The sequence below is a fragment of the Neomonachus schauinslandi genome, chromosome 10 (assembly GCF_002201575.2).
Source record: "Neomonachus schauinslandi chromosome 10, ASM220157v2, whole genome shotgun sequence".
NCBI lineage: Eukaryota > Metazoa > Chordata > Mammalia > Carnivora > Phocidae > Neomonachus > Neomonachus schauinslandi.
In genome coordinates, this window is record NC_058412.1 from 116,368,194 (window position 1) to 116,391,949 (window position 23,756).

At 46.4% G+C, this 23,756-nt stretch overlaps 1 protein-coding gene and 1 pseudogene across 1 annotated transcript in view; one reads left to right on the plus strand and one right to left on the minus strand.

The window, feature by feature from the left end:
- RPN2 (ribophorin II) overlaps positions 1-15,038 on the plus strand; it is a 51,570-nt gene extending 36,532 nt beyond the window's left edge. Inside the window, exons 10-17 of the mRNA XM_044919041.1 lie at positions 1,697-1,788; positions 3,415-3,529; positions 5,832-6,026; positions 7,248-7,334; positions 9,746-9,841; positions 11,434-11,509; positions 13,341-13,470; positions 14,987-15,038. Coding sequence (XP_044774976.1) covers positions 1,697-1,788; positions 3,415-3,529; positions 5,832-6,026; positions 7,248-7,334; positions 9,746-9,841; positions 11,434-11,509; positions 13,341-13,470; positions 14,987-15,038 — 843 coding nt within the window. The remainder of the gene's footprint in view (positions 1-1,696; positions 1,789-3,414; positions 3,530-5,831; positions 6,027-7,247; positions 7,335-9,745; positions 9,842-11,433; positions 11,510-13,340; positions 13,471-14,986) is intronic.
- Positions 644-1,512, minus strand: LOC123326005 (annotated as a pseudogene).
- Positions 15,039-23,756: the final 8,718 nt, after the last annotated feature.

The window sequence follows — 23,756 nt, forward strand, 5'->3', positions numbered from 1 at the left end:
AATAGCCGTCCTTAGAATTGAGTACTTGTTAATTTGAATTATTTGAAGGTTACTGCTCACAGGTTTTCCCCCTTATTTATTTTAAAGGGCACGTGAAAAAAATCTATTTTGTTTTCCCCTTTTAGTACATACCATCCAAACACAGCCAAAGAAGGGATAAGAGTCAAGGAGTTGCTTTTAAGCCTTGTTGATAGGAGAGGTGGACATCCTACCTGGCTGAGTCGGTTTTACTAAAATCATTGAAGACTCCCATCCTAGGATCATCTTTGTGAGGAAAATTTGGATATGCCTATTAATTCCTGGTGATTTTCTTTCTTTTTTTTTTTTAAAAGACACATTTATTCAGTGTCATGGTCAGACTATTACGTTTAGCGATCAACAGCATGGGTGCAAAAAAAAAAAAAATCTACATTAAAACCCTTTGTTGGAGTGCTTTACACTTTCCACAGAACAGAAACTAAAATAACCTGTTACACAATTAGTCACAAATACAGTCCTCGAGTTTTTTGCCCATACACATGAGTATTGTCTAAAACATGTCTTCTTTGTAGCAGCTAGGCCCTGCCACCACTGTGCTTGGCTGAGTTTACAAATCTGTTGTAACCTGTAGCTTCCCTGTCACTTCTCGGGCTCTCCTCTCCTGCTAAGCTTTGTTTCCTGGCAGTAATGAAAACCTTTTGCTGCTGCCGTAGCTATTCCTGCTGCTGGAACCACCATAGCCACCTTGGTTTCGTGGTTTGGCAAAGTATTGGCCTCCACCACCATAGGGGCCAGAGCTTCTGCCTCCAAAATTTCCTCCTTTCATGGGTCCAAAATTGGAGGATTGGTTGTTGTAATTGTCAAAATCATTATAACTTCCGCCACCTCCAAAGTTGCTTCCATCATTACCAAATCCGTTATAGCCATCCCCACTGCCACCATATCCACCACCACCTCAATTGCCACCAAAGCCACCTCGACCACTGAAGTTCCCTCCACGACCAAAGTTGTCATTCCCACCAAAACTACCCCCACGACAACCACCAAAGTTTCCAGAACCACCTCGACCTCTTTGGCTGGATGAAGCACTAGCCATCTCTTGCTTAGATAGGGCTTTCCTTACTTCACAGTTGTGGCCATTCACAGTATGGTATTTTTGAATGACAGTCTTGTCTACAGAGTCATGGTCATCAAATGTTACAAAAGCAAAACCTCTCTTTTTGCCACTGCCCCGGTCAGTCATGATCTCGATCACTTCAATTTTCCCATACTCTTCAAAATAATCTCTTAGATGATGTTCTTCAGTGTAAAAATCCTTTTCACAGTTAAGTGGGCACCAGGTCTTTGAGAATCTTCTCTTGAGACAGCCCTCTTTGGTTCCACAACTCTTCCACCCATCCTGTGTGGCCTTGCATTCATGGCTGCATCCACCTCCTCCACAGTGGCATACATGACAAACCCAAAGACTCTGGAGCGCTTGGTGTTTGGATCTCTCATTACCACACAGTCCGTAAGCATTCCCCATTGCTCAGAATGGCTCCTCAGACTCATCGGTTGTTTCAAAGCTCAAACCTCCAATGAAGGGCTTCCACAGCTGTTCAGGCTCTTTGGGAGACTCTGACTTAGAAATGACGGTGGTAGGAGGGGAGACTAACGATTATTACTCGGCAGTGTCCACGGGCAGACCCTGGTGATTTTCTCATATGTCTCACTCTAGCTCCGAGTCAAGATCTCCACTGAAGTTGGCATCACGAATGTTGATCTCTCCACTGTGGATAAGGATCAGAGCATTGCACCCAAAACCACCCGGTAGGTGGGGTGCCTTCTCGGCACAGGGGGAGCCCAGGCTTGCTCTGAGAGGAGCACGCCCAGGCACTGAGCCCTGTTTCTGTGTCAGCAGCGACCCAGCTTGCACCCACAATTAAAGAGGTTCCAGTTTTGCTGGCACTGCGCCAAGTAGCATCCTGGCAGATTTGGGGGTTGTCTATATGGGTGGTCCGTCCACAATGGAATAGGCAACATCTGAGTCCAAGTCAGCTATGCTACCAAGCACATTATTTAGTTCTTATGACTTTGTTCTTTTTTTTTTTAAAGACAAGACTTTGTCAATGAAGGAAGCAGTGTGTTTATATTTTGGTATAATCTCTATCTTCATAGTCCTGAATCTGCTTTTAGTGGCCTCATGACAACTCACTTTGGCCCACAGTGGGTCTGAAATTGGTTGGAGGCCTCAGAGGCCCTTAGAGTTGAGATGGCAGATACCTAGTACTGGGGCTGTGAATTCCTTTCTCACGTTCATCAGTCAAAGCATTTGCTCCTGCTGTACTCAGAATCTTTTTTTAACACCAACTTCTAGATAACCGTTGGCAGTTGATTAGAGGGGGGCCAGAGCACTGTGTGAAGTCTATTTGTCAGCCCTCTCCCAGATCCTTGTTTTTGGGGAGCCCATCTAGACCCCTGGTATAGTTCGGACCCCAGCTTTACTCACCTAGGTGGCTCTAGCTGCCAGAGAAGGAAGGTGAACCCTCAAGGCCATTATGAAGACAGAAGATGTTAGCCAGAGCCTAGAAGCTAAGCATTCACTCCTTTTAAGTCCTCTGAAAGGGCTGGGCTTTCTGCCTCTGGCTTAGTTACCTTCAGTGACGTTGGAGATGAGAGCACTGTCGAGAATCCACAGAAGTAATGTCGTGAGGATGCTTTGCAAAGTTTAATCCTCTATACAAATGAAGAGTTGGTATTGCTCACAAGTAAATATAAAGCCTAAGTATAAAATATAGCCAGGTGTGGGCTCTAGAGCCATTTGGCTTGGTTTTTCCCCAGGCCATCTTACCCTTCCATCCCAGGAGATGGCTGTGGAAAGAACAGTTTTTTCATCAAGTCTGCCTTTTGAGAAAATGACTTTTTAAAACCCAATTTCAGGCAGAAAAATACATTGAAACTGTGTCCAGGAAAAAAAATACAGCATAAAAAAAAGAAAAAGGGATGAGTGCTCTTCTTTGCTTTGTGTCTCCTACCCCCTCATCTCCCAACCTCGCTCACACGTAACTGCCAACATCAACGCCATGATGATTTCCCCTGGAGGTCTCGCCTGCCCGGCTCTCCACTCCACCTGCGTGCGTGCGCCCCACTGGTGCCTGACATGGTGGAGCTGACATCCTTGCCCTTTAGGTCCTTGAAGGGAAAGCCTGGAGCGTTTGTATGTAGCATTTCCCCAGACCCCGAGGAGTTTATTCTGTACTTTTCTCATCCTGGCTCCCTCAGTGCAGTTTGCCCTCCGGCCACAGACAGCTTCTCTCCTCCTGTCTGTCCACAGCAGGAAAGTGTTCCAGTGGGAGAGGGAGGATTAGGCAGTGAAGTGCCGTTTGTCTTTTTTATTCCGTTCTCAGAGATCTGCAGATCCTCTCTGAAGACTTGCTGTATACATGTCTCTTTCAGGGTGACCTACCCAGCGAAAGCCAAGGGCACATTCATCGCAGACAGCCACCAGAACTTTGCTTTGTTCTTCCAGCTGGTAGATGTGAACACTGGTGCTGAACTCACCCCTCACCAGGTCAGGAGAAAGCCCAGGTGCTTCTCTTCGTCTGCAACAGTAACGCATGGCAGGGTTGTTGGTGTGGTGTATACAGTCCTAATTCCTGCTTCTGGGTCTTCACTCTGGACCCTGATGGTCCATCACATTCTCCCACATGACACTGTCCCCTCATATACTGGTGGTAACCCTGAACGTGGAAGACACCGTTCTTTTTAAAAGATCAGCCGGTATCGAGAAGATATATTTAAGGCAGATTAGCACTTAATTGAGGCTTTTTTCTTTCTGAGGAAAAAAACAAAAACAAAACAGATTGAAATAATTTTGAAAAAGGAAAACCTAGGCAGTAGGCCCAAAGCGTTTAGTTCTGACCACAGCAGAGTTTGTGGGAATCGGAAGAATAGCCCTTTTTAACTTGTGTCTGCTTTGTATTATGAAAGAAACAGCTTTCATTTCATATAAAATAATGATAATTATTATTTAAAAGATTTTCAAATCATACCTTTTCCCCAGAGAATCTGATATGGCCCCTTGTCTTCTATGACACCTTCTACCCCACCTCTGTCATCCCCCTTGATCGAGAATAACTGCTCTCAGCCCTTCCCCATCCATGGCAGTATTATAAAGGGAAATTCAGGTAAATACTTTGCTGGAAGACGGGAAAGAGCATGGGACCTGGTGGCCTTGGTTTAGGTGCTTTGTAGGGATACTTGAGCAAGAGCTATAGCAGACTCGAGTTCGTGCCGAGAGATAGCTTCAGAGCAGATGACTGAGGTGAGTGGATTCACTTGGAAGCCTTTTGCTTTCTGTCTCTTCTAGCTCCAACTGTTACACATGTGCCGGGGCCCCAGAGTGGCTGCTCCCAGAACCACCACCCTGGCACTTCTCTGCTCCTCTCCCCTCTACCCCCAGCTCCAGAGAGCTCCAGAGAGCTCAGTCAGGGCATTTAGCCATGGCTCACTGGCTCAAAGCACTTCAACCTGTTAGCATTTCCCAGCTCCTTTTCAGAATGACATTTGCCAGCAAAACAGCACAAGGGAGGAAAGAATGTGAAGAGAAGAAATCACGAGACTAAATTGGTGGGATTAGGGCTAGGACAGGGAGAGTTAGTGAGGAAGTGTGACTTTAACTGAATACTTGTCTCACCCAAGATCATACCTCAGAACCATGGCATAGAGACCTCACAGGTAGAGCCTGCATTCTGCAGGTGAGCCTGGCTGCCGCCTGCCCTTGGCTATGGCAGGAGGAAGATCAGGCAGCATCCGGGCTCCTAAATCCCATTCTTGGCCAAGACTGCCATAGTCAGGATGCTTCACATCTTTGGGCCCTTTCCCTGAATACTTTGATGGTTGTTCTTTGTTGCCCAGGTATAAAGTAACAAATGAGATTTACATTTTTTCCCATGGATCCAGCGCTGAATTGTGTGACCATGGCAACTCATTTAATCCTCATGCCTTATGATCTGTTAAATGGAACCAATCTACCTGTCTTGTTCAATTCTTTATTTCGAAACACCTGAGAGAAAAGCTCTGCGTGGATGTTAAATTTTGCTGCAATTCTAATATGCAGAAGCCTTAGTTTCTCGTGCCACTGGCAGGGGTAAGGTGATTGGACTTGAACCATCGCGCTGACGAGAATCTCAGCTACTGTTTGTTGACTGGTTAGCATCATACCAGGCCCAGCACTAAATGCTTTGCATTCATCATTGTGAATCTTGACACAGATGCACCACCATCTTTCTCTCGTAAAGATGAAGGGCTCAAGGCCCGAGGAGGTTACGTAACATGCAAATCTGCCTGTCTTCAGAGCCTGGGCTCTCTCTGTGACACCAGGCTGCTCTGCTCAGTTAGAACTCTGCCTTGCTATCAATCCCCAAGCCTCTTCCACTAAATCTTTAGCTGGAGGCACTAGGAAATTGAAAATGGGCCTCTTACAGTTCCACCTCATTTCCCTTCTTTTCACCCTCTGGTGAAGAAGTTAATTGGGCAGCAAAGTGGCCAAAAGGCTGGCAGGAAGAAGAAATTGCAGCGGCAGCAAAGAGCTTAAATCATCCCCAAACTGGGCATTCAGCCTCCCAAGTAGTTGAGAATTAGCTGGACCCCTAAGTTAAATTTCTTATACTAACAAAAAGTGAGCCCTGCTCTCGGGGCTGGAGCCGAGAGTGGGACGCTCACCCCTTCCTCTTGCTTGGGCAAGTCTGGCGGATCCCAGAGCTCCCACTGCGACAAAAGAGCCAACAGGCTGCTGCCTTGTTGATTCGGTGCTGGGCACAGAGGGAGTTTTGAAATGATCAGATTAAAGACTGTAGTACTGTTCCATCCAGACATTTGTCCGACTCCATAACCAGAAGACGGGCCAGGAAGTGGTGTTCGTTGCTGAGCCGGACAGCAAGAATGTGTACAAGTTTGAACTGGATACCTCCGAGAGAAAGATCGAATTTGACTCTGCGTCCGGCACCTACACTCTCTATCTGATCATCGGGGATGCCACTTTGAAGAACCCAATCCTTTGGAATGTGGTATGTGCCCAGATGCGCCTTGACCAAGGCAAGAGTGGCTGTGCCACCCACAGAGACAGCTTTTTTTCCCCCTAGCCTCGCCTGTGCAGGACAGTAAATAGGCCTGGTGAGGTGAGGGGCTGTGCTCTTTTCCACTAGAAGTCTTAGGGGTATGCACATGGCCCGGCACCTAGTGCTTGATAAGTAGTAATTGAAAGTGAATGGAGCCTAAATTTGCCCTCGTGGTTCCTAGCGAGTTTCTAGAAAAGTTACACTTGAAGGAGGTTTTCATTTTATAGCAAAATGCTATAGGGAATCCATAGATGTAAGAGATAAAGGCCCCGGTCTTTGAGACGCGGTACAGCCTTAGGGTGGGGTGGGAGAGGGTAAGAGTTGAATTGTGATAATTCAGGATGGTTTGGGATAGTGAGTTGTAGAATATGCAAGATGTTCATAAACTATTAACCAACATTTGCCTACTGTGTTATAGTTTACATAGTGCTTCTCACCTATATATCTCACCTTTGATTGGTGTGATGAGAGACAAACTCGAAAGATCACATTCGAGCTAGGGGTTGAAGAATTGCAAGGTTTATCAGAGTAGTATCTGGGGGCCGTGGAATGATCGTTAGGGAAGAGCCTGCAGAAGGTGCTTTCGGTGAGACCTAAATGGGTCCATTTTGCTGGAGTACCTGAGTCTGGTCAAGAGCAGGAGGTGGTTGGAAAGCTCGCAGAGGCCAAAGTGCAGGCCTCGAACGGTGGCCGCTCCCTCTGCAAGACGAAGGGGCAGCTGTATTTCTTTGCATTGTAGGCAAAGCTTTTTTTCTTCTCCTGGACTTTGGGCTCTTTTCTGTACAAGAGCACATTTTCTTTTCTTCCTTTCTTTCTTTTTTTTTTTTTTTTTGTGACTAAATCACACTTCCCAGGGACACCAAGCAGTTTCTGATTGCAACTGTAACAGCCTGAATACCAGCTGGGATTTTTGTATTAAGCAGCTCTGTGGGGCTCACCAGACCAGTAGAAAATTGGAACTCTTGCTCTGAAAAGCATTTTCAACAAATACTTGTTTTGTTCTTGAAATTTTTACTGCCCCAATTTGTCAGCTAATGGATCAGAACTGATTGGACTGCTTGGAGCTATTTTCAGTTATGGTCCTGGATCTGAGTTAGAGGAGGCTACCCTGCTGATGAGTTTCAACCCCTTCTCTGCCCTTGCCTTTAAAAACTGCCTTTATTTTTTTAGGCTGATGTGGTCATCAAGTTCCCTGAAGAAGATGCTCCCTCGACTGTCCTGTCCAAGAACCTTTTCACCCCCAAACAGGAAATTCAGGTATCAGAAGCCTAGGGGCTCCTGCACTAAACATGGAGGGGAAACATGAAACGGGCAGTAAACGCCTGGGCTGCAGTTCTGGCTTCTTCTTTAGCCCGTTCATACAGTATTTTATAGTGTGGGCTTCACCACCCTGTGAATTAGGACAAATATCAGTCCCATCCTAGAGCTTGAAGAAACAGATTCAGAGCCTAGTGTCCAGCTTCCTGAAAGTAGATAGTTAGACACAAAATAAGAGGCTGTTTTTCCTAAGCATCCAGAAGATTCAGCCTTAAGCTGGCTGCTTGAGAGCTACACCACGGGTCGGTTTGGCTTTCTTCCTCTCTGCTCCTAAAGAAATCAGGGCTGTTGGGACCTCTGGGTGGAAAACTCACCTGGGCGGGAGGACAGGGCTTTCCTCCCCCAGGCAGTCCTCTCTGCAAAGATTCACCTTCTGTGCACACAGTTAGCAGTCTCTGCCCAGCTCAGCTCATGAGACTGTGGTGAGCATCAAAATAGGTAACCAGGGGCGCCTGGGTGGCTCAGTCGTTAAGTGTCTGCCTTCGGCTCAGGTTGGGATTGAGCCCCGCATTGGGCTCCCTGCCCTGTGGGGAAGCCTGCTTCTCCCTCTCCCACTCCCCCTGCTTGTGTTCCCTCTCTTGCTGTGTCTCTCTGTCAAATAAATAAATAAAATCTTTTAAAAAAGGAAAAAAAAGTAGGTAACCAAAAAGGAAAGAAAGACTTTGAAAAGTTTCTAAAACATTTTACAAAATAAACATAAACAAAATGAAATAAACCTAGTAATTGTTAAGCAGTTTGAGCCACTGGTTAAGGAAATGGAGGTGGACGCACTCAGTGGGCTGTTTTGCAGTCATGAGAAATAATCATACTGTAGTAACGTGGAAACTATTCAGACCACATATGAATTAATGTTGAAATGTTTCAGGCAGACTACTTACTCCTTTTTCACTAATAAAAAAAAGGACAAGGGCCCAAAGGGTGTTGTAATAGGATTCTTTTTGAAATCCTCCTAATGTTGATATAGCATTGTTTAAGATTGTCAAATGCAGTGAAATTGTAGAAGGTACGACCGTGATGATGAAGGGTGCTGCCTGAGTTGTAGGGTGGACTAGGTGGCAGCAACTGCCAGGACAGTGTTAGAGATCCCTTAATGGCAGCGGCAGCAAAGACGATCTGAGGCAAAAATTTGGGAACAGGACTCCCAGGTGGGGCTGCCTCATCATGGAGCTGGGTTGGCTGGACATTGGCAAGGAACGACAGTTACAAGTTTATGCATTGGAAGAAAGTCTGTAAAAAAGTTAAATTTGCATGTGTCAGAGCTTACAAAGCATAGTCAGATGCCCTATTACATTTGGTCTTACAGCCTCCTTACAGGCCTAATAGGATGGTCATCGCCCCCAACTTTCCAGCTAGATATTGAGGGAAAGATTGGTAAAGCAACTTGCCCCTTTACTTGGGCCCAGATAGAAGTCTCTGGACTCCCAGTCCATCCCTGCTTTTGCTGGATGACACTATCTAGATGAGCTTCCCAAAGATCTTCATGTAGAGTTTCTCAGAAAAAAAAACAAATAAAACAAAGAAATACCAGAGCAGTGCTTGCCCAGCTTTCTGGTTCAATTCCAGAAATCGGGCAGAACAAGGAAGGAAGAAAGTTTATTTAGGGCTTCCTTAGAGCCATGGGCTGGATGCAGAAGGGGTGAGTTATGGTTGGAACCATCCATAGTGAGGCTTTTTTAAATTGTAAAGGAGAGTGAGGTTACCCCAGTTACCTAACTGAAGTCGGGCAGCAGCATATGGTACTGCCACCCTAGGAACCCAGAAGCATTATGAAATTCAGAGTCCTGCCTTGGGTGTCTGTCATCTAAACCATCCATATACCTGGGCACCCTCTTTTTGTTTTAAGATTTTTATTTATTTATTTGAGAAAGAGAGAGAGAGAGATGATGAGTGCGGCAAAGGGCAGAGGGATGAGCAGACTCCCTGCTGAGTGAGGAGCCCAATGCAGGGCTAGATCCCAGGACCCTGCGATCAGGACCTAAGCCAAAGTCAAATGTTTAACTGAGCCACCCAGGTCCCCCCACCTCCCCCGCAGGCACCCTCTTTGACAGTAGGCAAATGCCATTGGATGGGTTGTATTTTCTAACTTCTAAATGGCAATGAGTCTTCGAGGGAAAAAGAGGGTTGACCAAGTAGTGGGCTGGCACTGGTGTCTTTGGAAGAAGACCTCTGGGATTAGAAGCCAGCATTGAGAAGAGGCAAAAGGCCAAGTGTCCACTCTCTGCCAGGAGGGTGTAGCCCCTGGGAAGCATTTCTTCTTGACTGTCATTGGCATTTTGGTCCCTAGTGTACATGGCAGCCCCTGCTGGGAAGGGCACATTCTTCAACACTCTTGGTATGTCTTCTTTCGGCAGCACCTGTTCCGAGAGCCTGAGAAGAGACCCCCCACGGTGGTGTCCAATACATTCACCGCCCTGATCCTCTCGCCCTTGCTCCTGCTCTTTGCTCTGGTGAGTAGCTGTAATTAGCATGGGCAGCGTGTGTCTGGCGCCAGACTCAGCAGATGTAGCTGTTCTAAAGGAGGCTTTGTGCTCTTGCCTCAGCACAGCTCCAGAGGGGTCCAGCAGCTGTGACCTGAACCGATGGTCAAAAAATTTTAGAATAACTAAAATTCCCCACTCCGAGGGAGCAGCCAAGTAAACTGATCCATTAATGAAGGGCATGAGAAAGTCCCTAACAGCCACTAAAAACGATAAAAGTACATGGATTCGGATGCTCTGTAAGAGTGTTCAGATGAGGTCAAGTGTGGAAAAAGCAAGGCCCAGTGCTGATAGCTCTATAAAAGCAGGGTACAGAGGCAGTGCATTTCAGCATTTGGAGCCTAAAACTGTAAACAACCCAAAGTCCTCATAAAAGCTAGTGTTAAATAAATTATGGTACATCATATAATGGGATAATAGGCAAGTTTATTAAAAGAATGGATAGGGGCGCCTGGGTGGCTCAGTCGTTAAGCGTCTGCCTTCAGCTCAGGTCATGGTCCCAGGGTCCTGGGATCGAGCCCCGCATCGGGCTCCCCTGCTCAGCGGGAAGCCTGCTTCTCCCTCTCCCACTCCCCCTGCTTGTGCTCCCTCTCTCGCTGTGTCTCTCTCTGTCAAATAAATAAATAAAATCTTTAAAAAAAAAAAAGAAAAGAAAAGAATGGATAGATTTATATGCTGATATGACAAGATTGCCATGATGTCTTACTGAGTGAAGCAGGGCAGGGGTAGGATAGTATGTTTGTATGATCCTCTTTGTGTAAAAACGTTAAAAAGGCATTATTAGTTAGTGTCGGTCACCTCCCAAGAGAGGACCTTTTAGGCAGTACAAAGGAAGGAAATTTTTATACTTTAATGTACTATTTGAATTTTTTTTTAACCAATTTTTTTCTTTGTCTCTCTTTAAAAATTATGAGATGCATATCCTCAAAGTTCAGAGAACTTTGAGAACTGCATGGAAAACTCAGTAGCTCTTACTTTTGGGAGGTTAGTTGCCTGTGTTCCTAATTCGTTCATTGATTTCAGTAAAGTAATTATTGGTCAGTCTAAATCTGGAAGGCACGGCATGATCTTTCAGCAACCCAGTGTTGAGTAGGTGCACCTGTTCTCATATTTGAGTGATCAGAATTCCAAAAGGCACAGAACCCGGAGCAAGAGTGCGCACCCTGCCGGCTGCCAGGGGGCTTATCTTACCCGTACTTAGAGGAATTAGGCGGAGTGCCAGTGACTTCATCATAAATGTGGTCTCTGACCTTTCAGCTTCGTGGTTTCACCTGCTTTAAAATAGAAGAGTTTGCTGTCATTAAAAAGGATGTTCAGGTTTGAGTTACCCAAGCACATTTGAAAGCACGTGTCGGAATGCCTTTCTAAAGAGGAAAGGGAACAATTTTTTTCCCAAGGACTTATAATAGGGTGGTTGTCACTTGGAAGAATTTCCTGTCCTTCAAGTGTGCATGAAGTTTTAAGCCCTTGGGGCTGTTCATTGGATTAGCATTGACGTGGCATGTGTTGTCTTCCTTTTCAAGTTCTAATGTCTTTTTAATTTATTTCTCCCCATCGTTCAGTGGATCCGGATTGGTGCCAATGTCTCCAACTTCACTTTTGCTCCAAGCACGATCATCTTTCACCTGGGACATGCTGGTAAGCACCACAGGCTGCTAATTCCATTTAACCTCCTCTGACATTTGGCCCGCCCACGCGAAAGCCCTGTTAAGTAGACCCACAACCTATTAACTATATAATGACTTAATAGCATAACATTTCCCGCTTCCTCCCGGCCTTTTAGGACAGTTAATATGATGATAAACCTGTTTGGTCCATCAGCTTAGAACAGCTGTCATTATTTTGGGTTTCATTGTGCTAGGCTGCTGGTGGCTTGCCATTTACCCCTACTCAATAGCCTTGTTCATTTCCAGAGATTACTCACTTATCGTAGTTTTACATTGAGCCATCTTTCTGGATGAAGAGCATTAATGCAGTTTCCAAAGGTTATCTTTCCCCACTGTATATCGATCTTCACGTTTGCTGGCGGCTGTGTCTGGACAGTAATAGAAAACAGTTTCTTCCACAATTGGACACACTGTTCTGCATTGTTCTCTTGAGAACTCCGTACCTAAACATAACAAGACAGTAAATTCACAAATCAGCTGAGCATTTCAGAGACGTTTGACCCTGTTGCATCTGTGGTGCCTTGCATTTTACTGAGACTTCAGTATTCTTTTTTTTCTTTTTAAGATTTTATTTATTTATTTATTTAGATTTTATTTATTTGAGAGAGAGTGAGTAAGAGAAAGAGAGAATGCACATGAGTAGGGGCAGAGGGAGAGGGAGAAGCAGACTCTCCTGCTGAGCAGGGAGCCCAACGCGTGGCTCAATCCCAGAACCCTGGGATCATGACCTGAGCCAAAGGCAGAGGCTTAACCAACTGAGCCACCCAGGCGCCCCGAGACTTCAGTAGTCTTTTCTGATTTCGTTGACTCTTTCAGGAGTAACCCTCTGTGTGTCCATAGTGTGCGGAGTCTGTGGGGCTCCACAGATGAATCACTTGAAATTCTAGGCAAATGTGTGTCTGTGTTTTTCTGGGGAAAGAGGGAGTCCATCACTTTGATCAGATTCTCACAGTGGTCCGTGACCTCAGAAATGGTTAAGAACCCCTGCTGTAGTTCATCCGTCATTCTTCTGGGCAAAATTGACCAGATGACCTTTCTCTCCAGCCCAGTTACTGGATTTGAATGATAGCCCTCCCGAGTCAGGCTGAGAACAAAACCTGAATATAAATTTGTTTAGAGCCATCACTTTCCTTGCCAGAGTGCTTTTTGTGCACATTCCCTCATTTGATTTTCATCACAACCCTGTTGGGGGTGCCCAGGGCAGGAATTATGATCCCCGTTTGACAAGTGAGAGAATGGTGGCTCAGAGAAATGGAAGTGGCTGGGAAGGGCAGAGCCTGGACCAGAACCCAGGGCTCCCAGTGCCCAGACCTGAGCCCTTTTCACTAACCCTTCCTGCCTAGTGCTCCTTGCTTCCTTCCTAGTCACACTGGCAAAATACCCTTAATCATTTTTTGTAATGGAAAGGAAATTATTCATTTATTTAATCCTGCATGCTTTTGTTCAGAATTTGAAAAATAAAATGAATCCTAAATATAATAGGACAGTCATGTTTAAAAAACAACAACAAGACAAAAAATAAAGATAAAACCTACAATAAAGCAGATGTGAGCTGGAACATGGAACAAGATAGTTAAAGTAGCTGAGGTGCTGAGGTCTGATTTTTACGTCTGGATTTTTTGGTAGCCAAAGTAAGTATATTGAGTTATTTATTTTCTGGCATCGGATAAAAGGAATAAAACCAGCTGGTCTAGAACTGGAGACTTCTTCAGAATCCAGCAGTTACTGTTCCTAACTGTCCTCTGTCCGAGGCCACTGTCACTGTCTCACTTAATTGGCTATCATGACATCTGTCCGTGCAGCGATGCTGGGGCTCATGTATGTCTATTGGACTCAGCTCAACATGTTCCAGACCCTGAAGTACCTGGCTGTCTTGGGCAGTGTGACGTTTCTGGCTGGCAATCGGATGCTGGCCCAGCAGGCAATCAAGAGGTGAGGCTTGGGGATGGGCCAGGGACTCACAGGGGGATTAGAAATATTTTTGTCAGCTCTGCTCACCCAGCTCTTTGAACAAGGGTTTGTGGTAGAATGATTCGGATCCTTGGGGGCAAGTGTGACACCTTAATCTAGCCTTTTAAGTCAGAAAAGGGCCTTGGTGATCAGCTTTCAGTGTATTAAAACCACAGTGATTTACGCCCTGACACATTAGAATAAGAGAAGAAAATTTCTTTATGAAGATTAGAGTGGATTAGAACACGTGTGACCGAAGATTGTCGGTAATGTGCTGGCTGGTATAAAAATGTTCACTACTGCCACAGAGAATCCTATGCTGCCCTCCTCCCGGGCCCCAGAGAATTCCTCCTCTGCAACCCCTGATGGACCCACGGACATGAGGTCCGTGCGCTTCCCAGTCCCTCCGCCACCCCGAAATTGCCGCAGGTTATAAGAGGCCCCCAACAGGGAGCCCTGCCCAGTAGCCTCCACCACGGCCCTGACAACCACACCACCTTAGGTTTGCACAAGCAGTCGGATGTCAGCGCGTTGGCGGCAGCTCGCCGGCAGCTTGACTTCCGCACCTGGATGAGAGGCACATTTAAATGTCACATAGGTGTTTCTCATTGATTGGACTTTATGAGAACTTGGGTGATTTCAGGCGCGTAAAGGTCAATAGGAAAAGGTCAGAGTTGCTTTCACCTTTGGAAGTTAACAGTTTCAGATGCGCCCTGCTTTCTCCTCCAAGACGTTTGCTGTAAGAATCGAACTCAAGAGTGTGCCCTCCAGCACGGCTCCAGTTCACTGGGTCAGATCAGAGGCTTTCTCAGAGACTGTCGGTAGGCACGAGAGCTACGTGTCTCAGCCTGCTCGAGTCTCCATTGTGAGCTTTCTGAGAGCCTCGCCTTGGAGACTGGTCCCGACGTGCTCCCTCACTTCCCTTTAGTAATCCACGTTCCGCCTGAGCGCCGGCCGCGGCAGCTGCTTCATTTCTCTGCCCCTCCAACAGCCTTCACTTGGCAGCTGTGCATTGCATCTGAGAAAGAGCCAGGGATTCAGCTGTTTTTTCTAAGCAGGGGCCTGTTCCCTGGTAGCAGCCAGTCCAGGCCCCAGGGAGCCAAAGGGCTGCACTCTGTGGAGTTCTCTCTTTTCTGGAAGTTGCCCGCACGAGATGAACAAAATCAAGGGGAAGGTGAGGTAGATTTAGATCCTGCTTAGCAGGAGGTCCTAATCTGGAATCCTAAAACTGTGTACATTTTCTGAGGAGAGAGACCATGGTTCTCACCCCTCTCCAGCATGCGCACGCACACTCGCACACACACACACCCCTTATACAGAAAGTTAAAGCCCACTCTTCTGTTTCTGTCTTTGTGAGTCCTAGAACAAACTCTGCCACTGGGGAAATCATTGACCCTAACGGAAGCTCTGGTTGGGTGTTTGCTGCCATTTCTTTTCTCAAGCTTATTTCTCTTCCCACTGTCCTTTCTTGATTCTCAAACCCTCTTTCCTTTGGCAGGATCGCTGCAGAGCAGAGCAGTAGATTGGCAAAATATAGGACACTACGGTAAAGATGAAGGGTGGACTCATCCCAGAAGCAGGGCCCCTTTCCCATCTTGCCCACCTCGTGCATGTCAGTTGTTTATCTGATTTTCAGCCCACTCGTTCCTTCCCACCTTCCCCAAGCCAAAGCTGAAATCTGGGGCCATGTTCCAACTTCCTGGACCAGGTTATGACTGGACCAGGGCAAAAATCAAAGCTCCCTGAGTTAGCCCAACTGATGGGGTAACTCTGACCTGGCTTTGACTACATTAGACTCCATCCTCCCTTATGTCCATGGGGTACTTTATAGACAGCAGCCCCTTTCTCTGTGTTTATAGGAGAGTGGAGTTGAGGATAAGACAGGCAACCTTGGACTCCTTGAATGGGGACCCCATTCAGAACATCTAAGTTGACAAAATGATGGTCCCATGGCAAATCCTGGCACACCTTGTCACTGTTTGTAGGCCTTTTTATAACACTAATCTTTGGTTGGGCCAAGCAGTATGGTTTGGTGAGACTCAATTATGAAGGACTATTGGCCATAGCTCAAAGCCAGCATCAGAACCCTGGTTCCTAAAACAAAGGGTGTAGTTCAGGGCTGCTCCCTGTGTGGCTAAAATGCCACGTGAAAGATCACCCATTCTCTAGGTATTAATCCTGGGATGAGGACGGAAATGGAGGCAGGGTGAAGGGAAGGAAGGAGAGGGAGTGTCTGCTTCATTGATCAACTCCTCTAGACTCGGGATCAGCAAAAGTATTCCGGAAAGATAGTGTTTTAGGCTTTGCAGACCGAATGGCCTCTGTCGCAGCTGCTCAACTCTGCCACTGGTATGTGAAAGCAGGAGTAGACTGTGAACAGATGAGCATGGCTGTGTTCCAATAAAACTTTACTTTTTAAAAAGATTTTATTAATTTGAGAGAGAGAGAGAGAGCATGCACACAAGCTGGGAGAGGGGCAAAAGGGGAGGGAGAGGGACACGCAATCCCAAGATGAGCGGGGAGCCCGATGTGGGGCTCAGTCCCACAACCCTGAGATCGTGACCTGAGCCGAAACCAAGAGTCGGACGCTTACCTGACTGAGCCACCTGGGCGCCCCCCATTACAACTTTAATTTACAAAAACAGGTGGTGGTCTGGATTTGGCATTTGCTGACCCCTGTACTAGGCCAACAAAGAGAAAAGGGAGGTATCTGAGTTTTCATTTATGTTCCCTGATCCCTGCCAAAAAAACGGAGCCATCTAATGTTTAATCCTCTGCAAATCAGAGGGATCGACAAAAGCATAGACCATAGAGCCTTTTCACTGACGTGGGAGCAGAAGCTGGTACATCTAATCCTCAACACAGAAAGACTGCATTTGTCTTGGTTTTGTTTTTCTCGGGTTTAATCGAGGTATAATTTATATCTGGTAAAATTCACCATTTTTGTGTACAATCTGTGAATCTTGGCAAATTTACTCGATCATGTAAATACCACCTCAGTCAAGACAGACTATTTCTACACTTGAGAAAGTTCCCCTGTGTAGTCAGTCCCTTGTCCCCACCCCCATTCCCTGACATACCCAATTGGTTTTGTCCTGAATTAGAGTTGCTCTGGGATTTCACTTTTGAACTAGTCCTTTCTGCTAATTATTGAGCTCTTTAATTCTTTGAAATAATTCTGGATTGATTTTTTTTTTCTTGCTATGTAGATAGTCTACCCTCACGCTGCTGCTACCCACAAATCACACTGCTTGAAAGAAAGGAAAAATGCTTGATCATGTGGACGTTTGGGACTTCCAGAGGTTGGGACCTAGTATTTTAAAGGAAAGTCCCTGGTAGCTAAGTGATTTGGATCCAAGGACAGACATTGATTTGATGAGGCTTGATAGAGGGTATAACTTCTTAGCCAAGATGGTGGCTTGTGAACCACTAGCCTTTCAGCTCTTCTTCCTTCGTACTCATGCTGTCCTCTCTGCACGGACATTTCGGAGCACACACATTTTAGTGTACTTGGATGTTGGCAGGGAATTAGGAGCACTCCCTTCAGCCCTCAGGATTAGTTCTGTGCCTGTGTATGTCCCCCAGAACTACTGATTAATTAGCTTGGGGCCTGCCATCCTGTGAGACTGCGGATCCATCACGTCCGCCCTCACCACTGGGTATAACTGCCCGCTCGGGACGGCGTGTGTGTCGGCGCTCTGCTTGCTGGAGCTGCCGAAACACTTGTTTGCTGTTTCACCCTCCTGGTTGCACGGTGGCCGTCTGGATTGTCATTTTCGTTCCTGTGTTTCCCCATCAGTTCTTTGAGTCTAGGGAAGGACAGCCATGGGAAAAGAAGGAATAAAGAGATTGAAAGGTTTTTATCCCCTCTTAAAATTTTTCTGTGAGCTGAGTCCCATTTTTGAGACTCATTCTTAGGTTTAGATGCTGAGGCTGACCATTGGCAGGAACATGACAGGAGTCCTGCATGGCCGGAGTATGGTGCAGGTTTCTGTACTGAGTGGCAGAATGTTGTCTTCCAAGCTCCCTAAGGGCCCCGGGCTGCTTGGCAGATCTGGAGTCTGGGAGATGGAAGACGAACATTCTTCAAGCTTTCCTTTTTCTTCCCCCTAGTTGAAATTTACACTGTCTTTTTGGCCTTGCACTGTGAGAGGTGTGCCTGGAATTCCCTCACCTCAGAGCTCCATATGCCACTTTCTTAGTTGTCAGGTTTGTGTCATTGTTTTTTATTTACATTGTCATCAGCTATGGTTAGAACTAGCTGTCTCACAACCTCTTGTGAAATGAGATGGGCCATAAATAAATAAAGTGGGATCTTACCAATGGCAGAGGGCCTTGGTCCCTCTGTTGTCACCAGTTAGGAACTGTAACAGTGAATTGAAACCTCAGTAATCCCGTTTGTCCCCATTTTCTTTCAGAACAGCACACTAGTGTCAGAAGAAGGAAGGAAGAAGAAAGCTGAATGAGTATCAAGAAAAGGAGTCAAGAACAATTCAGTTTGTAAAGAGGAATGAAGAAACTTTATTTAAACAGAAAAAAGTCAAAATTGTGGTTATACTTTTGCTTGTTGTTTCCTGTTTCCCCAACACAGAGTGGATACCTGTGAGCCCCGATACTCCGTTTCTTTGGCATGGTGCCCTAGCCAGATGCTGTGAATATTCCTAACTTAGCTGCCAGGTGTTGCATTTGAAAAGTTGAAATTTGTAATTAATCTGTTTTGGAATAAAGATAATAACAGGAACAGAGGCCTAACTGAGAGTTTGTTTGGGCTTCTGGGATCCCCAGGGCACGTAACAGGAGGACGTAATTGGGAAGTACTGTTGACACGGTGGCCATGGTCTTTCTCCAGGCCTTTTTCCATTACTCCTTCTTGCCTCTTGCCTAACAGGACTGAGAATTGCCTGGAAAAGCGAGCATCCTTTCTTCTCCAGCAGTGGGCACCTTCTGTCTGCAAAGGAGCCCTGTTGGTGTCTGAAGGCCCCTCTGCTTTTGCCTTGACAGTTTGGGCTTGGTGTGCAGTGGGGGAGGGGAGGAATTGTCTTAAAAGGAGGCTGAACCCATGAGTATTCTTAGGCTCAGACACATTTATGTCAGGGATGCCCCTTTTGAAGTTGTGCCGGGACCACCATCACCCAGAGGGTGTATAGTATCTGTAGAGAAGTCATAGTGAATGGTATGGTCCAGTGGATAGATCGAGTGTCAGGCAAGCCTGCTGTCACCGCTTGTTAGGGTGGTTGAGGCCGAGGGATGTGGGGCCAGGGGCTGCAGTTCTCTAAGCCTCCTCTTCTGTGGAAGAGAGATAATAACTGTGCCCACGTCGTATAACTAAAGGAGCGTCGTGCATCTGAAGTGCTTGGTTCAGTGCTTGGCACCTTCCTAATTAGCCCCTGGTTACGTACACCTGCTCCTGCTCATCGCCTCTAAGTCTATTAGTTGAAACATAAATACATTCAGATAACTTTTGAAATACAGGTAATTCTAACAGTATTTACTCAATTGGTGGGGGGGGTGGAAATATGATTTTAATCAGATTGCTTTCCAACTTAGCTGGACATCCTCTACTGCCCCTCAGGTGATGTCTGATCACCCTGGCCGGTCTTCAGCAAGGGTCCTGTTAGGTCCATTTAGCCGGAAGCTCCTTCTTCCATCCACTGATCCCCCACCCTGCCCCTTGGCTGTAAATTCCCACTTGCCCATGCTGTGTTCTGAATTGAGCCCGGTTCTGTACTGAGGTCTCTTTCCCCGTATTGCAGTCCTGAATGAAACCTGTTTTTACTGCTTTAACTACCATTTGACTCTGGTTTTTCTTCGACGCCACAGTGAGTGCTGGGCCTGGCTTTCTCTAAGAAGTATTAACCATGGTGGTTTAGAGTCCAGTTGACCTGCTTGATTAGCCGCTGTGCCCCTCCTTAGCCCTCAGAGCCTTGGTTTCCCATCAGTAAAAATGGCAATAATATGTCTAAGGGCTTTGTAAGGATTAAATGAGGTCATGCCCAAAACACTTAACCAAAGTGCCCGGCCCTCCTCATTGACTCAGTGTTTGATCAGCGTAGATATGGTCGTCACTGTTCTTTCCTGTGTGTTGATAGGAGCAGAGTAAAGCAGTCTGCATCAAGTCCATGTGTTTGATTGTTTAATTCATCCGATTCCCCAGCTCGCATTTCCTGAGGGACTGGAGTCTTGAAACCACACCGGAGCACTGCCCTGGAATCAGGAATCAGTTCCCAGCTTTGCTCCCTCCGGGCAGTGGGACCCCACGGGGGCACCTGACCTCCCACCCCTGCCTTTCTCCAGGGGCCTGTGGGAGGGAGCAAATGAAGCAATGGTTGGGAAGCCTCTTTGTGAACTTGAAGTTAATACAAACATAAGGGATTATTATTAAAAGCGACAAGTTCCCCATTGACTAGAGCATTTCTTTAGGGGAAAAAAATAGCACTCGGTCTTAAGTAGGACCCCCACGGGAATAAGAAGCTCCCAGCCCCTCCGCGGGGAGGGGTGAAGCCTTTCACGACACCACTGGTGGTGTAGTCAATGGTGATAAAGCGCAGGAATTGTTGCCACCGTGGTTTTTTCCTTTATAATTGCATTCCCTTCGAAAAGCATAAGTAGCTGTAGGGCCCAGTGTTCATTATTTCGTTTGAAAAACTAATTGGAAGTTGAGAGAGGTCTCAGTTTTTGCTTTTGTTGGGGTGGAGGAAAGAGATGAGCAGGTGGGTCTGGGGGAGGGAGGCTGGCTGTGGCCCGTCCACCACCCAGCAGCTTCCTCCTTTGTGCTCCTTCCTCGGCAGGTTCTCGGCCTGCCCGCCTCTCTCGGTTGAAGTGGACTGCCAGCCCTCAAAGGCCAGCCTTCTCCTCTGGAGGGGGCTTTTGTCCCCCATTGTTGGTATGGCCTCCTCGCCAGAGCCGGCCACAGTGGCCCCCTGCAGAGCCTTTCCCATGCTTGACATTCTTTCTTGGAGGGTACACTGGGGCCTCCCAGAGAGAGCAGGTGGTCTACGGCCTGTGAAGAATCGAGCCAGCTTTACAGCGCTGGTGCAGCGGGACTGGAGACCTGCCTGCCAGGCCCGAGGTCAGCGCTGGATGTCCCTGGCTGCAGAAGGACCGGGGGGGGGGGGGGGGGCTGTCGGCGCCGCGCCCGCAGCAACTCTAGAATGCTGCCATTCATGCTGTACTTTTTATCAAAACAGACATCTCATCATCCAGACTTTTCCTAGTTTTTTTTTTTTTTTAATTTAGTTATAGCAAAATGCACAAATCTTAAGTGTACGGCTCAATGAATTTTTATATCTCATGACACTGGTGTAACTATTACTCGAAGCAAAATATAGAACAATTTGATCTCCCCCCCCCCCCCCCCCCCCCCCCCTCCTGGCTTCTAAGAGGCGGGTGGGGGGGAGGGGGTGGGGGGGGGTATCTGGCCCAGGTGAAATGGTCCGTGAATAGAAAAAGCTGAGTAATCACTGACATAGACGCCCTGTGGTCAGTGGCTTCCCGTTCTCTGCTTCCCGTCACGGCGAAACTTCAAAAGAATTCTCTCTCCCGGCATTGTCTCATAGGGATATAATGCAAGCCACACAGATGATTTTAAATTATCTAGGAACCAGGGGCGCCTGGGTGGCTCAGTCGGTTAAGCATCTGATCTTGATTTCAGCTCAGGTCATGATCTCAGGGAAGTGAGGTGGAGCCCTACGTGGGGCTCCACGCTGAGTGCGGAGCCTGCTTAAGGATTCTCTCTCCCTCTGCCTCTGCCCTTCCCCCTGCTCTCTCTCAAGATAAATAAAATCTTAAAAAAATAATAAACTTTCTAGTAACCACCATAATAAAGTAAAAAAAAAGAGGGGCACCTGGCTCACTCAGTCAGAGGAGCATGTGACTCTTATGGTTGTGAGTTCAAGCCCCATGCTGGGTGTAGAGATTACTTAAATAAACAAAATTAAAAAATAAAAACAGAAGTTTATTGGGGTTTTGTTTGTTTGTTTAATAAAAAGAAAGACATTTGGGACGCCTAGGTGGCTCAGTTGGGTAAGCATCTGCATTTGGCTCAGGTCATGACCCCAGGGTCCTGGCATAGAGTCCCATGTCTGGCTCCTTGCTCAGTGGGGAGCCTACTTCCCCCTCTGCCTGCCGTTCCCCCTGCTTGTGCTCTATCTCTCTGACAAGTAAATAAATAAAATCTTAAAAAAAATAATAATAAAAATTTAAAAAAGGAAAGACATTTAGAAAAAAATAAAAAGGTGAAATTAATTTTCATGTCTTTTATTTAACCTAATATATCTATTTTAATATATAATCAATATAAAAAACACTGGTATTTTGTATTCTTTTTTCATACTGTCTTTGAGATCAGTGTCTGTTTTGTTCTTAAAGCGCATCCCAGCTTGTCCTAGACATATTTCAAGTGTTCAATAGCCGCATGTGGCTGGTGGCCACCATATTGGACAGCCAGGTCTATACCCACCAGTTCTGGTTCCTCTCCTATCATCTGCTCTTGAATCCACTGTAGTCAGACTTATGCCTCCACCACTCTACCCAATTTGTTCTTGCCAAGTCAGCAGGGCTCCCATGGTCACTTCATTGATCAGTTCTCAACTGTCTTGACCCATCAGCAGCATTTGGTACTCTAGGTCACTCCCTTCTTGAAACACTGTCTTCGGTTGGCTTCTGGAATTCCTCTCTTTTGTAGTTTTCCTGTCATCTCACTGCCTGCTCATTCTTAGTCTCTTTCACTGGTTCCTCATCTTTCTGCAGAACTTTAAATATAGGGATTCCCTGGGATAAGTCCTTGGACCTCTTCTCTATGCTCTCTGTTCTTCCTTGGTGATCTAACCTACTCTCCCAACTTTCAGAGTTGGTGGCTGCCGAACCAAACTGGCTGCCGGGATCTCCCTCCGGACTCCAGACGTATATACACAGGTACCTGCACAACATCCTTACTTGGACACTTAAGTGGCATCTCAGACTCAACAGGTCCAAACCCAAACTCCTAATTCTGCGCTCAACTCCTAATTATCCTCCCCAAAGCTTCTAAATGGCTACTCCATCCTTCCAGTCGCTTAGGCTAAAAACTTTGGAATCATTCTTGACTTCATTCCAATCCCCACATACTATCCATCAGCAAATTAGTTCTCCTCTACGGAAGTATCCAGAATTCGACCCTTTCTAAGAGTGACTTAAAATGCAAATCAGTTCATGTCATTCTTCCACTTAAACTCTGTGACAGCGCCTGGTGCATAGAATCTCTTTTTTTTTACTTTATTATGGTGGTTACTAGAAGGGAAGGGTCTCGTGCAGTCCAGCTCAGCGAACCTCAGTCCTAGCCCCAGTCCTGCCAAGAGCAACATCCTGAATCCTCACCCATGGCCTCTGAGGATCCCCACAAGCTGGCCTCCAGCTCCCCCTCAGCCACCTTCTGCTTGTACCCTCACAATGTTCTAGCTAGCCACGTTGGCCTCCTTGCTCTTGCTCCTTCTGTGTTTTTGCCTCAGGGCCTTTATGTTGGGTTTTCACTCTGCTTGGAATGTTTTTTACCCCGATACATAGCCAACCCCCTCTCTTCCTTCAGGCCTTTAGTCAAATGTCCCCCTCTCATTGAGGCCTTCCCTGACCACAGCACAGCACATGTATGGATGATAGCTACAAAAATGCCCTCCTGCACTCTCCAGTCCCTTAAATGTTTCTCCTTGGCGACCGCCACCATCTAACATATTCTATACTTACTTGTTTTTATTTTTCTTCCCCCTCATTAGAATATAAGGTCTATGAGATCAGGGGCTTTGCCTGTTTGCTCACAGTTGTATTCCCAGTGCCTAGAACAGTGCCTGGCGCCTAGGGGGTACTCTATAAATATTTGTTGAAAGAATAAATGATATCACTCATAGATGAACAAGTCACTAGTGGAGGAAGGATGACTTTGGCCCAGAGTCGACAGATACGGTAAAGAGCCTGGTTCTGAGCTGGCCTGCCTGGGTTTGAATCCCAGTTCTCTCACTTGTCAGCAGTGACCTTGGCAGTTCAGTTACATTTCCTGTGCCTCATTGCTTTGTCTGTGACGTGAATACACCAATACCTCCCATCAGGCCGTGTGAGGAGCCTCTGAGATTCTATGCATCAAGCTGCCACCACTCCAAGTACTTATTTGGTACATGTTAGCTATTTTTTTTTTTTTGGAAGGGTGATTTTTAAAATTTTTCTTATTGTTATGTTAATCACCATACATTACATCATTAGTTTTTGATGTAGTGTTCCATGATTCATTGTTTGTACATAAC